Raw genomic sequence first — 14,105 nt, forward strand, 5'->3', positions numbered from 1 at the left:
CAAAACGTGCCTCAGTCAAACACGCCTCTCCTCTCACCACGCATCACAGCTCCTCTTCTTCTTTCACATGCTCCTGCTCACCACCATCACCATCGCCGCCGCCGCCACCGCCCCAATCAATTTCCTGCTGCAACACGATGCTATACACGCTCGCCTTGAGCAGCGTGAATGCGAGACTTGTCTTGCGCTCCAGCTCCCGCAGGCCATCTAGGATGCCGACTGTTGGGTTGGAGGCTAGGTCGTCTAGCAGAGTTGCCAGCTGTGTAAACGCGTCTTTATATTAGCAGAGGCACTCACACTGACTGGTACTGTCGCGTCTCTTTGGGGTTCCAAGTGAAGAGTAGTCGGGATACCGGGAATTTTGCTGAATTGGAACGTACAGTCTTCATGTTGGTCGCTAGCCGGTCGTATTCTTCCAGGACTTCCTGCTCTAGAGGAGCGAGTTCTGGAGGCGAGAGGAGGCCCCCTGTGTGTGGCTGGTCCATCTCCGTCTGATTTGATTTTCTATATGAGTTCAACAAAGTATGTTAAGCTGCGAGCTATAATTGATATCATGGCATATCAAAGCCTGAGTTGAAGATGATGCTGTGTTTTTGGCGCCTCTGCTGTCGACCGTCGTTGAATCCAGGCGATCCGACACCCCACCAAATGCAACTGATAGCCGCTATCAGCACCTGCACCAGCCCAAACGTGGACGTGCCCCACTTGTCCTCGCCGCGGCAGTAACTTTTTTTCTTCGTCGCCGAAGCTGCTTATCCATATCGCCATTATCAATCAGGCGGCAAAAAAAATATCGAGTGTCTTCGCCATCAACCGACGCAACTCAAGACAGGACAAGTCGCCTCCTACACTGTCGCCCATCCCGCCGGTCCATGAATCCCTGGAGGTGACACGCAAGATGCCGTTGATGGACGATGGCTTCGAGGCCCTGCTGGAGCCTTTCTACAACGGCAAGAAGCTGACGGATCCCATCTCGACCAAGGAGGACAAGTTCCAGCTGCTGCCGGCGTTCCTCAAGGTCAAAGGTGAGCGCTCCTGTTTGCAGCCTCTTCTGACGATGCCGGTTGCTGACGCCTTCTAGGTCTCGTGAAGCAGTACGCATAATCCTGTCCCGCATCATCAAGCTGCATATCGCGGCGCCAGCTCGAACCGATATACTGACTTGCGCCAGGCACATTGACTCATACAACTTCTTCGTCGAACACGAGATCAAGGAAATCGTCCGCGCCAACCGCACCATCCGAAGCGATGTCGACAGCAATTTCTGGCTAGAGTACGCTTGGACATGCTCCCGCTGCCATCGCCAAACGGCTAACACCATTGTTTAGGTTCACCGATATCCGAGTCGACCGACCTCGCCGACTGGACTACAATGACTCCAAGTCCCGGACAGAAGTCACGCCAATGGAGTGCCGACTCCGCGATATGACATACGCCGCGCCCATCTTTGTCGACATCGCGTACATCCGTGACAAGCAAAAGATTGTGCGCAAGAACGTGCCGCTCGGACGGATGCCCGTCATGTTGAAGAGCTGCAAGTGTCGCCTCAGCGGCGCCAACAACTCGCAGATGGAGCAGATGAACGAGTGCCCGCTGGATCCCGGTGGCTACTTCATCGTCAACGGCACGGAAAAGGTCATTCTGATTCAGGAGCAGCTCAGCAAGAACCGTGTCATTGTCGAGGCCGACGAGAAGAACAATGTCATCTCCGCATCCGTAACGAGTTCCACCCACGAGCGAAAGTCGAAAACGTACGTTACCCTGAAGAAGGACAAGATTGTCCTCACCCACAACATCCTGGTCGAGGGCGTTCCCATTGTCATCGTTCTCAAGGCGCTGGGTGGCCTTTCGGACTACGAGATTATGCAGCTTGTGGCGGGCTCGGACGGCAGATATCAGGACGAATTCCTTGTCAACTTTGACGAAGCCGCCAAGGCCGGTATTTTCACGCAGCAGCAAGCCCTGGAGTACATCGGATCGCGCGTCAAGATGGGTTCTCGGAAGGGCCAGTTTGGCGCCCAGGCCCGCCGCAACAACGTCGAAGAAGGACTGGATGCTCTGGCCAACCTCATCATCGCACACGTCCCCATCGAAGGACTCGACTTTTACCCCAAGGCCATCTACGTGGCTATGATGACGCGCCGAGTCCTCATGGCCTCACAAGATCCCAAGCTGGTGGACGATCGAGATTTCGTTGGTAACAAGCGACTGGAGTTGGCTGGCCAGCTGCTCTCGCTCCTCTTTGAAGATCTCTTCAAGAGGTTCATGAGCGAGGTGAAGATGTCAATCGACAAGTTTCTGAAGAAGAACAACCGAGCTGTGCCGTTGGACGCCGTTCACATGATTAGCAATCATGCCAACAGCATCGGCTTGGGGATCAATCGGGCCATTCAGTCAGGAAACTGGAGCGTCAAGCGTTTCAACATGAACAGAGCCGGCGTCACCCACGTCCTCAGTCGACTCAGTTACATCAGTGCCCTTGGTATGATGACACGAATTAGCAGTCAGTTTGAGAAGACACGGAAAGTGAGTGGACCGCGAGCTCTTCAGCCCTCGCAATGGGGTATGCTCTGCCCGTCCGATACGCCCGAAGGTGAGGCGTGTGGTCTGGTCAAGAACCTTGCGTTGATGACACACATCACGACCAACGTGGATGAGGCGCCTGTGATGAGGTGGATCTTTACCCTCGATGTTGGCGTTGAGCCGATTAGAAACTTCTCCGGTGCGGAGATGCATCGCGAAGGCTCCTACATCATCCACGTCAACGGCACTCCGTTTGCACTCACCAGATACCCCAAGAGGTTCACGCACAGGTTCCGCACGATGCGACGTCGAGGCTGGATCTCGCCGTTTGTCGGCATCCACACCAATTCACACTTTAATGCCATCCACATCGCGACAGACGAAGGCCGCATCTGTCGGCCGTACATTATCGTCAAGAACGGCAAGCAGAAGCTCAAGCCGGAGCATCTCCGTCTCCTTCAGTTGGGCAAGGTCACCTTTGATGACTTCCTGACAAAGGGTATTGTGGAGTACCTGGACGTCAACGAGGAAAACGATGCGCTCATTACGATATACGAAGACCAAGTCACCATGAGCACGACGCATTTGGAGATTGAGCCGTTCACGCTTCTGGGTGCCGTTGCCGGCCTGATTCCCTTCCCTCACCACAACCAGTCGCCTCGAAACACCTACCAATGTGCCATGGGTAAACAAGCCATTGGTGCCATCGCACATAACCAATTCAACCGAATCGACACTCTCCTCTACACCTTGGTTTACCCTCAAAGGCCCATGGTCATTACAAAGACCATCCAGCTCATCCATTACGATAAGCTCCCGGCTGGGCAGAATGCCACAGTCGTCGTTATGTCATACTCCGGATACGATATCGAAGACGCTCTGGTCTTGAACAAGGCTTCAATAGACCGAGGATTCGGGCGCTGCCAGGTGTTCCGCAAGTACACGACCGAGCTTCAAAAGTACCCCAACGGAAGGAGAGAGCGTATAGGGGATCCTCTCAACGAGATCGAAAACGGCGTCATGCGACGAATCAAGAAGCACGAAGCTCTAGACGCTGATGGTTTGGCCGTTGTCGGTCAGCGAATCCACTCGGGAGAGGCAATGGTCAAGAAGGAGACTCCTCTCGACATGACGACGACGGGCATCGGGCTTGATCGAGGCCCTAGCGAGTACCGGGACACGGCAGTGTCATACCGTATCGCCGATCCCGCGTACATCGACAAGGTCATGATTTCGCAGACGGAAAAGGACACGACGGTCATCAAGGTGCAGACGAGACAGACGCGTAGACCCGAGCTCGGCGACAAGTTCTCATCTCGTCACGGACAGAAGGGTGTCGTGGGCATCATTGTCGACCAGGAGGACATGCCATTCGCCGACAGCGGTCTGTGTCCTGACATCATCATGAACCCTCACGGTTTCCCCTCTCGAATGACGGTCGGCAAGCTGCTGGAATGCCTGACTGGCAAGGCATCCGTCGTCCACGGCCGCAAGGAATACGGCTTTGGCGACGCCTTCCGGTCTCACCCCGTCGAGCAAGTGAGCAAGGTCCTGGTCGACCACGGCTTCTCGTGGGAAGGCAAAGATTACTTTACCTCCGGCATCACCGGAGAGCCCCTCGAGGCGTACATCTTCAACGGCCCAATCTACTACCAGCGCCTGAAGCACATGGTGCAAGACAAGATGCACTCGCGCGCGCGGGGTCCCAGAGCGATCCTGACACGCCAGCCCACCGAAGGTCGATCGCGAGACGGCGGTCTGCGTCTGGGAGAAATGGAACGCGACTGCTTGATTGCGTACGGCGCCTCGCAGCTCCTGCTGGAGCGGCTGATGCTGAGCTCGGACGGCGTCATGATTGACATTTGCCAGCAGTGCGGGCTGTTTGGGTATAGGGGGTACTGCGGGACGTGCAAGAGCACGAGGGAGGTGACCAAGATGCAGATGCCGTATGCGGCCAAGTTGCTGGTGCAGGAGCTGATTAGCATGAATGTCGGCGTGAGGCTGCAGTTGGAGGATGAGTTTCCTCATCCTAGCTGATCCGACATGAGTTCAGTCAGATACGGGATGGAGTTGGAGGCGGTATATAGAGGAAAATGTATACATATATATAAAGCAACATAGCTCAATAGAAGCAAAGTCATATTGATGAACTTGTCAGTCTCACTGCCGATGTCAAGCACTATATCGCATCACAGCGTGACTTGAAGAACGGCCTACATCACCACGGCCTGCTTCGCCTTATCCCTCTTGACAGACCTCAGCCCCGTCATGGTAACCTCATACTCAGTCGCATTCTCAATGCCCTGCCCCGAAGCAGCCACATGCGGCGCAAACACCACCTTCATCCACCTCCTCCACGTCTTGAGCGTCGGCGCCCCGACATCCACATCATCATCATCATCGTCCGCAGAAATCGGCGCCGCGATCCTCGCAGGGCGACCGTACACGGGCCTCTTGTAGAGCGCCACGCGGCACGATATCTGGGTGGACCAGACGAGGCCCAGGCTGGGCGTCTTGAGGGAGCTCGAGCTGCGGGGGTCGTCGCCCCAGCCGGTGAACCAGCGCTGCTGGTGGTCTAGCGCGAGGGCGGGAGAAGAAGGCTGCTGGTTGTCGTCGTCCGGGTCTGGGGGGAAGGAGAACGGCATGGAGGAGGTTGGCGTGCTGGAGAGATGAGGAGGGATGGCTGACGATGAGGGGGGTGGCATGTTGCTGCGTGATGCTAGGGGGCTTTCGAGATGAGGGTTGGTGGTGCTTCGAGGGGCGGAAGATCGGTGGTGGTGGATGGTGGGCGTTGACGGTGAGACGAAGCGGTCGGCGACTTGGTTTGCTGCTACGACGGCGATGTTGTGTCGCCGGGCGAGATCGCGGAGGAGGGCGCCGAGTTTGATGAGCTCGGCGCTGCGGGCGGCCATGTTGGAGCCGTGGGAGCCGTGCTGGCGGTCAAACTCGGCGCGGTAGTTTGCGGCGACGGAGTCGATGATTAAGAGGCCGATGTCGTGTCTTGAAAGCAGCACGGGGACCTGGTACTCCAGTATGTGGTCCTGGGACTCGAGGTCCGGGGTGACGGCGCTGTGGATGGCGTCGAGGGAGGCTGGGGTTCCGGCGGCGCGGGCTTCCTGGAGGATGGCGTTGCCTTGGAGGATCTGGGCTAGGCGTCTGGTTGCGAGGCCGGATTCGGTCGAGATGTAGAGGGCTTGCTTGCGCAGGCCGCGGGGAGGGGGGAGTTGGACGGCGAGGCAGAGGGAGAGGAGGAATTGGGTTTTGCCGACGCCGCTTTCGCCGGTGAATTCGGTGATGTGGGATATGGGGATGCCGCCTCCGAGGGCGGCGTCGAGGCCATCGTCTAGGGTGCTGATGAAGTTGCCTGAGGAGGGGGGAGGTGTTGACGGCTTGGGGGGTTTGTCTTTGGCTGAGGGTGATGATGGGGTGGATGGTGGTGGTGGTGGTGGTGGTGCGAGTGGTCTGCTGGGGGGGAGGTCGTCGGTCAGTGAGGCTTGGATGGCGGCGAGGAAGCGACGCAGGTCGATGATTGGGAGCTGAGTCCGTTTGGCGAGGTCTGCTGGGTGGCTGGTGAGGAGGTCGGTGGTCGTGAGGGCGTGGCGTTCGATGGTTGGGATGAGGGCGGCAAAGGCAGAGAGGGGGAACGAAGGGAGGATGTGGAGGAGGTCCGTCATTTGTATCCCACGTTTCCCAATCTTTCTATCAGGCAGATACAAAAGACACAGATCCAAAGGCAAGCTGAGCCCGGTGAAAGCAAAAAGGGCTTTGGCGAAGGAGACTGCAGGGTGGAGGAGGAGGAGAAGAAGAAGAAGAAGAAGAAATAAGGGTGTAAGATGATAGGGCCAGAGGCTCGCCAGCTGAAGGGAGGGGAGGGCGTTTGGCCAGCCCGTTTTCTGCGGGTTCAGCTGCGAGGGCTACTTGTGCGCTATTGCGTGCCGAGCAGTGCCTTGCATATGGCGTTTGGAGACAGGATTCTGGTGTTGTTCGGGTTCTGCTTTGGTGCGCTAATGCGGCTCTGGGCGTGGATAAATGGATGAACGATGCGATCTGGGGTGATTTGCCTTGTTTTATGCGGCAGACGAGAACTAGCACGAAGATATCCTGGTACTGACTCTGAGAGGTACCTTAAGACGAGTTGATGACTCCAGAAGACGCCTGGTTGGAGTGTTGTTGATGTTTGATCTGGTTACGTGATGCCCTTCTCTTGGTGTCTGCGTGAAGCAAACCAACGACCCAAACTATCCACACTACCTTCTTACCTACCCTGCACCAGGGCTGGCCTCTGCTTAGTAATACACATGGCGGATATTCAAGAGCCAAAGTTCTGACCGATTGACTCCATACACAGAAATAGCATCGTCTTCTTCCAACTCGACGGCGCCAATTTACCTCTCCGACGTTATTCTTCAAGCAAGCTGATCCCTGTCAGACTTGTTCTCGCAACTCGGTTCAGCCTCACTCTCTTATCGAGCTGTGGATGCTGGAGGAGCTACACCGGCACAGCATGCAGGGTCCTCCGAGGAGCCAACCAGAGAGAGGCGGCTCACTTTCTTCGCCCAGGGTCTTTGTTAGCTCGCGACGGCTTTGCGAGCTGCAGATGGCGGTAAAAAGGAAAAAGAAGCAGAGAAAACCGACACTGTGGAGTGCTTGCGTTGCGCCCTTGTAGGGCTTCGCCAGGCAGCATTTTGGAAGCCGAAGAAGGACTTGGCAGACAGGGTACCTGAAAAGGACGACTGAGGCGGGGAATCCTGGAGGAAATAGAGAGTCGGCTCAGAGACAAAGAATACTTGCGTGGTTGAGTATTTACTGACGCCAACGGCAGCACTCGCGACTCGTCTCGAAGTCTCTTTCGGGAACCGAGACTGAAGCCACCGCCGCTCTTCGACCGCTCTTCCTTCGACGGCCGCGATAGGCGTGGCGGACGCTGACAGGACCGGGCATCAAGTTGAGCGACAACAAGCGACGTTGACCCCGGCCTCGCCTAGTCGCCGGGGCTAGTTGTCTGCTAGACAGGCTGTGTCGCTGATCGCTCATCAACTTGCGTTACCTCCAGCGTCCCCTCTCATTTCCACAATTATTCCTCCGTCTTATTCGACAACCATAACAAAGAAGGTTGTTCCCGATATAGACTGGCATTGACGCAGTTGCGAGTTCCGCGCCATGACGGAGAAAGTGAGGGGACGAAAAGACGCGATACGGCTGTCCTGATCGATGCGCGAGAGACGTTGTTGCGGTCAGGCATCAAGAGCAAAGGCCGTGGTTGTTGATTTGTCAGGGAAGCGGCTCACGAGAGATGCCGGTTTGCGACGTCCAGCAGACGAAGCGGTGCCGTGTTGCTGTTGTTTGGCGGGGCCTCATCATGCCGTGTCTTCTTTATTTGGCACCCATTGCAGAATGGGTTCATGTTCAGGGCACCCCAACGTGCGGCTGCGGCTGCGCTTGTGGCAAGCCAGGGTAGCCAGGGCACCGATCTGGTGGCTTGAGCTACAGACGTCAGGGCTTTGCTCTAATCTGCTTCGTCGGTGATTCTAGGGGTCCATCACAGCAACTACTCGCGGGCGAATACTGTGAGCAACTGCGACATACATACCTGCACGTGCGCAAGCGATGTGCTCTGAATCACCACGAAGCAGCAGATTTCTCGTTTCCGCACCTCTACTGCATGGGAGCTGACGCCCTTCCGCACCCCCTGTCGCTGTGCCGGGTGCACACTGGCTGGTGGTCGTATGGATCTAGGATCTATTTGCTGTTAGCGTGTTGCTGCCATTCAGCTCGACCAAGCCACCCAATCCCACGAGACGACGTCCTGCAACAATGGCACCTTTTCACACGGCACCCATGTCATGCTACAGCCAAGCTTGGTGAGCTAGCACAGGTGCTAGCTTGAGGCTGAATGGAGCGGAGGATGGAGGATGCAGTTGTGCCATTTGCCAATGCTCTGTAGCAGAGCCGCTGGGCAGCTACGGCGTATCAGGGACGGGGTCTAAGAAGCATGCCGCAGTAGCTCAGGCATATTCTGCGCTCTCTTCGTCTGGGTCGGTCCGCTTGTGCCAATGCTGGTGCAATAAAACCGTTTGGTAGTGCTCCCCCCCCAAGGGACCGAACCTTTCTCCCTTTCTTCTTCCTGCTCCTTCTTGTGCTCAGCGTTCGGTGAAGCCAGCTCCTGAGCCGTGGCGTTGTCCATCTTGCTGCCCAAATCGCGATACCCCTTCTTGAAGCCTGGCCACCATGAACAAGGCAACAAGCGTTTATGCCGCTGCCCTCGCGGCTCTTCTGGCCGTTGCTGATGCTCGCAACCTGAACCAGCTTCCCAGGGCAACACCTGCCTCGGACTATGCCATCGACGGCTTCTCCCCCAAGCCGACTGGTTTGCCCAACTTTCCCTTTCACAAGGCTATCCAGCGGCGAGCCGCTTCAACGTCCAGCATCGAGACGGTCTATGTTGCTCCCGACAACACCTGCGGCTTCATCTCCGGCCTTGCTGGCGCGGGATACACGTGCGGTGGTGGCGCGACTTGCGTCTTCTTCACCTCGTCCACTGCTCCGGGACATGTCGCCTGCTGCAACACGGAGGAATGCAATGCCAGGAACGTCTGCATCGACTACAACGGCTACTATAGCCAGAGCAAGTGCGACAATGGTTGTGCGGTTGATACTTTTACTCTCAAGTGGTATGTCTTTCCCTCATCCGTCTCCTCAAGCCCAATCTGTGGGGACCTGGCTAACACCGTCGTCAACAGCACCAACTCGGCGCTGCCGTACTGCAACACGATTTCCTTCCCGGGAGACATCATGGATGTCTTCTGCAACAATGTTGACATCACGGATGTCCAGGCTGCGCTGACCACCTACCGCGGCGAGGCTTCCAGGAAATTCACTCCTCTTCCACTGGACGGCGGTGCTACCACCACCACTGACTCAACTTCCACCACTCCCATTTCATCACCAACTTCTAGCGAGACTTCTTCTAGCCCGGAACCGACTACGACCAGTGGAGGTGGAAGTGGAGGCGGCGGCGGAGGCGGCTCCTCGAACACGGGTGCCATTGTTGGAGGCGTCGTCGGCGGCGTCGGCGGTCTCGGCCTGATTGGCCTCGCCGCCTTCTTCCTCCTCCGCCGCAACAAGGCCAAGTCCGGCACGCACGAGCCAGTGCCCCAGGTTCCCCCGACCTACCAGTCCCCTCCGGTGCAGCAGACGCCTCAGGGGTACTACGACCCCAAGTTCGCCGCGGCCGTCGGACAGCAGCCATACCCGCCTCAGCAGTACCCCCCTCAGCAGGGATACTACACCTCGCCCGAAGGCCAGACCATTTCTCCCGTGGACCCCCGATACAGCATTGCTCCGTCAAGTACCAGCCCGGTGCCCTCTGGCGGCTACGCTGCTCCCGCGGCTCCTGGACCTTACCAGCCGCAGGAGAATGTGATTCACGAGGCGCCGGCGCAGTCGGACGACCACCGCGGCCAGATGCATGAGCTTGCTTAGATGGCGGCCATGATTCGGCGTCGTGGATGATGAAAAGCTTGATACCAATTTATACGAAAAATGTGTGATGAGATGGGAGGAAAGTAAATATGAGTCAAGATGGGCGTTGTGGGATTTATTCTTTGCCTTTTGTGGCCGGAGTTGACTGGGAGCTTCTTGAGGATTCTCTTTTATATCTACATTGTGTTTCCAGCACAGAAGGATGGATGCGAGTGGTGCTAATGATGTTCACCGTGAGGTGATGAGGTGATGTTAATAGCTTGCGAGGGACCATGGTGCTTCTTTTCTGATCTTGGGTTATCTAGAAAGATTCTGGGGAGCCTCAATGTCCGATTGGATATGTACATTGACCGATCACGAAAGCCGAGCGTCTCGATAGACTATATCATACTATTGTACAGATTGCTATCTGCCGCCATTCTAATATTGGAGACAAGCACTGTTGCAGAGTCCCATTTGATGACTTTACAACCTTGTAGCCAGCGAATGAGGGGGTCTTTGTATCTGTGAGAAGGCTGATTTATGAATCACAACTTGACGATTACAAAGGCGCAATCTGTCTACTCAAGCAAGCAGACAAATCAATCGAGCTCAAGACATGTATTCGTCAAGAGACTTTTGCACTGCGAATATCAATGCCAGCACAGCATCAAGTCGTGATTCAGGAGCCTCAAGTTAAGACCTTTTCAATCTCGGGAGATTCTTCCACATCTTCAGCAGCGCGGCCTCTTCAAGGTTCAACAAAAGGGGGGGCCCCGGCCCGGGCTCCGTATGTTCCGCAACGTAGTCGGACAAGGCAGTCAAGTCATTGACGATCTCGACCGTGGCGCCTTTTACGCAGCCGCAGTAACTCCTCGTCAGCTCATCAGTTCTTTCGGGGGGGGTAATATAGAGGGGGGGAAAGGGGGGTTGGACTTACCGACGGCCTGTTGTAGGTTCTGCAATGAGCGTTGCGTGTTGTCTTGTGTGTTTTGATGGTTTATAGGCTTCTCTCTTCTCCTCCTCTCCTCACCTCAAAACACATTCCACAAAAAGCCTTTCCAGGACAAAGCCGCACTCAACGGGGAAACAGACCTTTACCTCTTCCAAAGCATCCAGATCCTCTTGGAAATGCTCATCCCCATGCTGCGCCTCACGCCCATGGCACTTCCTCAACCGTTCCACAGTCCCTTCGCTGTCCAAGCTTACGTCTTCGAATCGCTTGAGGAGCATCTTCGTCTCGGTCACGCTGTCAATGGCCTCTTTGAGGATGTTGGCTGTAGCCTCGGCGGAATGGCATAATGCCTTCAAGCGCTCGAGGCGGTCCCGGATGGGTTTGCTGGACTTTGTGGCGGAGGGAGCCGTTGTTTGATTCGTTGTCGTAGAGGCGGGCTAGGGTGTCGAGGATTTCATCTGTGTACTTGATATGAGATGAACTGTGGGTGGTGGTTTGCCGTGGGTGAAAGGGGGTAAGGGAGGAGGAGGAGGAGGTTGGGAGAGCGCTTCTTTACCGTCGTCTTCTTCGGCTGTGGATGGTAGTTGGACGAGAGTTTTGCAGACTTGTCTGACCTGGCGGTATCCGTACTAAAACCTGGAAGTTAGAATGCATCCGAAGGCCGAGCTGTGAGAATGCCTTTTGCTTGCCTCGAGATCCTTTGGTCGGTTAAAGATCTGCGCCTTCGTTATCACGGCAGGTAGCGGATGAAGCATCAAAATACGAATAATCACAGCGAAAAAGTCGTTGATAAGAGGAGTGATGATATCAACGTATATCTAACATCGGCTATAGCTTCAGCCCACCTTCAAACGTATCAAGCGCGGAAAACTGCAGAGGCACATACTTCTATGTAACCCAATTCAGAAAACGCAAATTGTTGGGTGACTGTCTGGTCAGAGTACGGCAAGTTCTCTGTTGCTTGGGTTGCTTCCTTGAGGTTTGCAAAGTTTGGTCCGTGGCAGACGAAGTTTGAGTTGTTGTTTATTAGCAGGCCCCTTGGGCTGAGGAAGGAGTTGTCGAATGCCATTGTTGGGGGATGCTCTGTGATTTTTTCCTTGTGTTTGCTCAAGAAGAGGATGGAAGAGATGTTGAGTGTGGGGAGAAGAGAAATTTTGATGTCTGGTTTTATACAACGCCCTTGGATGATGTAGTGGATGAGGATAGCCAGTTTGATAGACATGAGCACTACACTTGTGGAGAGTTGATGCAGAGCGACGCAGCTGAAGCTCTATGTGACACATTTGCAGCTTGATTGGCTTGGAATGTTTCGGAGTATACGGGATTCAGAGCGTGGCAGCTCGGAAACTAGAGAGGTGTCTAGTGCCTCACCTTGTCTTGGGTGGCTCGAATCGAGTAACCCGTGCTTCTACATCAACACCCCTGCCCCATCTGATGGTTCACTCCGGATCTTAGTGAGAGATGACGTCCCTTCTGCCTGTAGTTGCAAGTATAGACGTGTTTCCGTCATGCGGCTGAGACCTGCATGGTAACTACCAAATGTTCTCCGTATGGTGATTCAAGGAAGGGAAGACGACTGGCAGAAGATGTCATTGATATGTTCTGTGATTTGAAACATGTGATGAGGAGATTTGCGTAAAGAAGTGCCGGGCTGATATCTTACCATGGGTTGTGATGTGCGAGGACACCAGACTTTTCCCATCTTGGTACATAAGTCTGGTAGCACGGATAAGCCCTTTAAAAGGGAGTACTTGGACTCAGTCAACGATCATTGTATGTCAAGTTCCATCTCCTCCCCAACATCGACGGATTTCTTTCAGTAGACTAGTGCGAGTACGTGAAGAAACGGCAACCTTTGTCAAGATCATCCAAGTATATTGGCAGACTGGCCTCTTCTGCAGACGCTCACTCCTCTCCTGGCCTTGGTTGTGGACCATACCGAACATGGCCTTTCCAATACAAATCAACCCCCGTCAAGCCCCTCGAATCCATATCGTCCGGGTTCAACAACTTAATCCGCCACTGCGTAAACGGCGTAGGCTCAGCATGAAATCTCGTCGCAAAGATGGGATCGTCCCTCGTCTGCCCCCGTTCGCCAATTCGCCTTGAGCTCATACGAGCACTGCCGCACCTGGGTAAGGTTTGCGAAGCGGAAGACTTGGCCGTCTTGGATATCTTGGTAGATGCCCGACGTGGTGATTTGCAGGTGAACAACCACCGTGCCGTCTTCACCTTTGGCGGCGCTGGCATTGGGGAGAGCGCCCCTGAGGGTGGGATCCAGGCTACTCAGGCGGTAGTGATTCCCTCAGTGAAAGAACCCGGCCAAGGCCTTGTCGGGGGGGCGAGGGTGAAACTGCCAGTGTGTGCTTTGTTCTTGAGACCTTGGACGAGCAGTTGGCCAAAGTTGAGGGGGAGCTGCCATGCTGTTAGTCGCTGCGTCCCCAAGTTTCAACGTGTAAGCGGGAACATACATCTTCGCTTTTGTCGGGATACCCAAAGCCTAATATCTCAGTCAGCCATCCTTTCAAAAAGTGAAGAGGAACAGTAGCAGAAGCCGTTTACTTTGAAAGTCGCTGGGATACTGCTCATCAATCGTCCCATATCGCGGGTGATCACGGAAAGGTCGCTCTCGTATTCTTCAATCGGCTTGGTAGAATCAGGGACGGCGGTGCTGTCGGCTAGGGCCCAGGACCTACAACCCCAGATCATATTCTGCAGCTCAATCACGAGACCCGTCCTCAGTGCCATGAGCCTATCGTATAGCTTGGCTTCAGCTTGGTGCCTGGTGGTAAATGTCCTCTTGCCCGGTCAACTCATCCAGCAAGCTTTGAGGATCTGCTACTTGCTTGTTGTAGTGGACCACCTCCATCTGAACCTTCACATATTCGTATCCAGCCTTGATGGCCTGGGCGAGCTGCTTGCCGTTGATGGCGTGTTTGCGTAGAGCAATCTGGTATTCAGCTGCGCCCTCGATCTTCGTTGTCCAGGGCAAAAGCCATCTGCTTATCTGAGTCAATATCCAGGTGTCCCATGCTGCCATGGTGACGATTGCTTCAGAGTCTGCGTCCCCCCGAGTCGCGCCCGTGATGTCTGCGATGGAGGGAACGTCGACGGTAGGGCCAGCTCCGAGGTCCTTGATCGCATCAACCATGCCAGACACGGATGG

At 55.2% G+C, this 14,105-nt stretch overlaps 6 protein-coding genes across 6 annotated transcripts; 2 read left to right on the forward strand and 4 right to left on the reverse strand.

Moving 5' to 3' along the window:
• Positions 1–43: 43 nt before the first annotated feature.
• CCMA1212_008954 (DASH complex subunit dad3) lies at positions 44–485 on the reverse strand (the record flags this gene model as incomplete). The annotated part of the gene is made up of 2 exons (XM_073706056.1): positions 44–259; positions 381–485. The coding sequence occupies 2 exons, from the start codon at positions 483–485 to the stop codon at positions 44–46; spliced, it is 321 nt and encodes a 106-aa protein (XP_073555494.1).
• Positions 486–698: 213 nt separating this feature from the next.
• CCMA1212_008955 (DNA-directed RNA polymerase III subunit RPC2) lies at positions 699–4,560 on the forward strand (the record flags this gene model as incomplete). Its single annotated transcript, XM_073706057.1, has 4 exons — positions 699–1,025; positions 1,082–1,094; positions 1,172–1,273; positions 1,329–4,560. Coding segments are annotated over 4 exons (3,672 nt in total), but the record flags the coding sequence as incomplete, so codon positions are not given.
• A 176-nt stretch (positions 4,561–4,736) lies between these two features.
• CCMA1212_008956 (DNA repair protein rhp57) lies at positions 4,737–6,197 on the reverse strand (the record flags this gene model as incomplete). The annotated part of the gene is made up of 1 exon (XM_073706058.1): positions 4,737–6,197. One exon carries the CDS (start codon positions 6,195–6,197, stop codon positions 4,737–4,739), a length of 1,461 nt encoding a protein of 486 aa, XP_073555492.1.
• A 2,554-nt stretch (positions 6,198–8,751) lies between these two features.
• Positions 8,752–10,005, forward strand: CCMA1212_008957 (uncharacterized protein; the record flags this gene model as incomplete). Its single annotated transcript, XM_073706059.1, has 2 exons — positions 8,752–9,194; positions 9,264–10,005. 2 exons carry the CDS (start codon positions 8,752–8,754, stop codon positions 10,003–10,005), a joined length of 1,185 nt encoding a protein of 394 aa, XP_073555493.1.
• Positions 10,006–10,680: 675 nt separating this feature from the next.
• Positions 10,681–12,008, reverse strand: CCMA1212_008958 (uncharacterized protein; the record flags this gene model as incomplete). The annotated part of the gene is made up of 5 exons (XM_073706060.1): positions 10,681–10,835; positions 10,925–10,943; positions 11,086–11,376; positions 11,422–11,568; positions 11,826–12,008. The coding sequence occupies 5 exons, from the start codon at positions 12,006–12,008 to the stop codon at positions 10,681–10,683; spliced, it is 795 nt and encodes a 264-aa protein (XP_073555490.1).
• A 972-nt stretch (positions 12,009–12,980) lies between these two features.
• On the reverse strand, positions 12,981–14,090 carry CCMA1212_008959 (uncharacterized protein; the record flags this gene model as incomplete). The annotated part of the gene is made up of 4 exons (XM_073706061.1): positions 12,981–13,221; positions 13,411–13,439; positions 13,502–13,738; positions 13,782–14,090. The coding sequence occupies 4 exons, from the start codon at positions 14,088–14,090 to the stop codon at positions 12,981–12,983; spliced, it is 816 nt and encodes a 271-aa protein (XP_073555491.1).
• Positions 14,091–14,105: the final 15 nt, after the last annotated feature.

The sequence above is a fragment of the Trichoderma ghanense genome (genome assembly GCF_004382785.1).
Source record: "Trichoderma ghanense strain CCMA-1212 chromosome Unknown scaffold_14, whole genome shotgun sequence".
Classification (NCBI taxonomy): domain Eukaryota; kingdom Fungi; phylum Ascomycota; class Sordariomycetes; order Hypocreales; family Hypocreaceae; genus Trichoderma; species Trichoderma ghanense.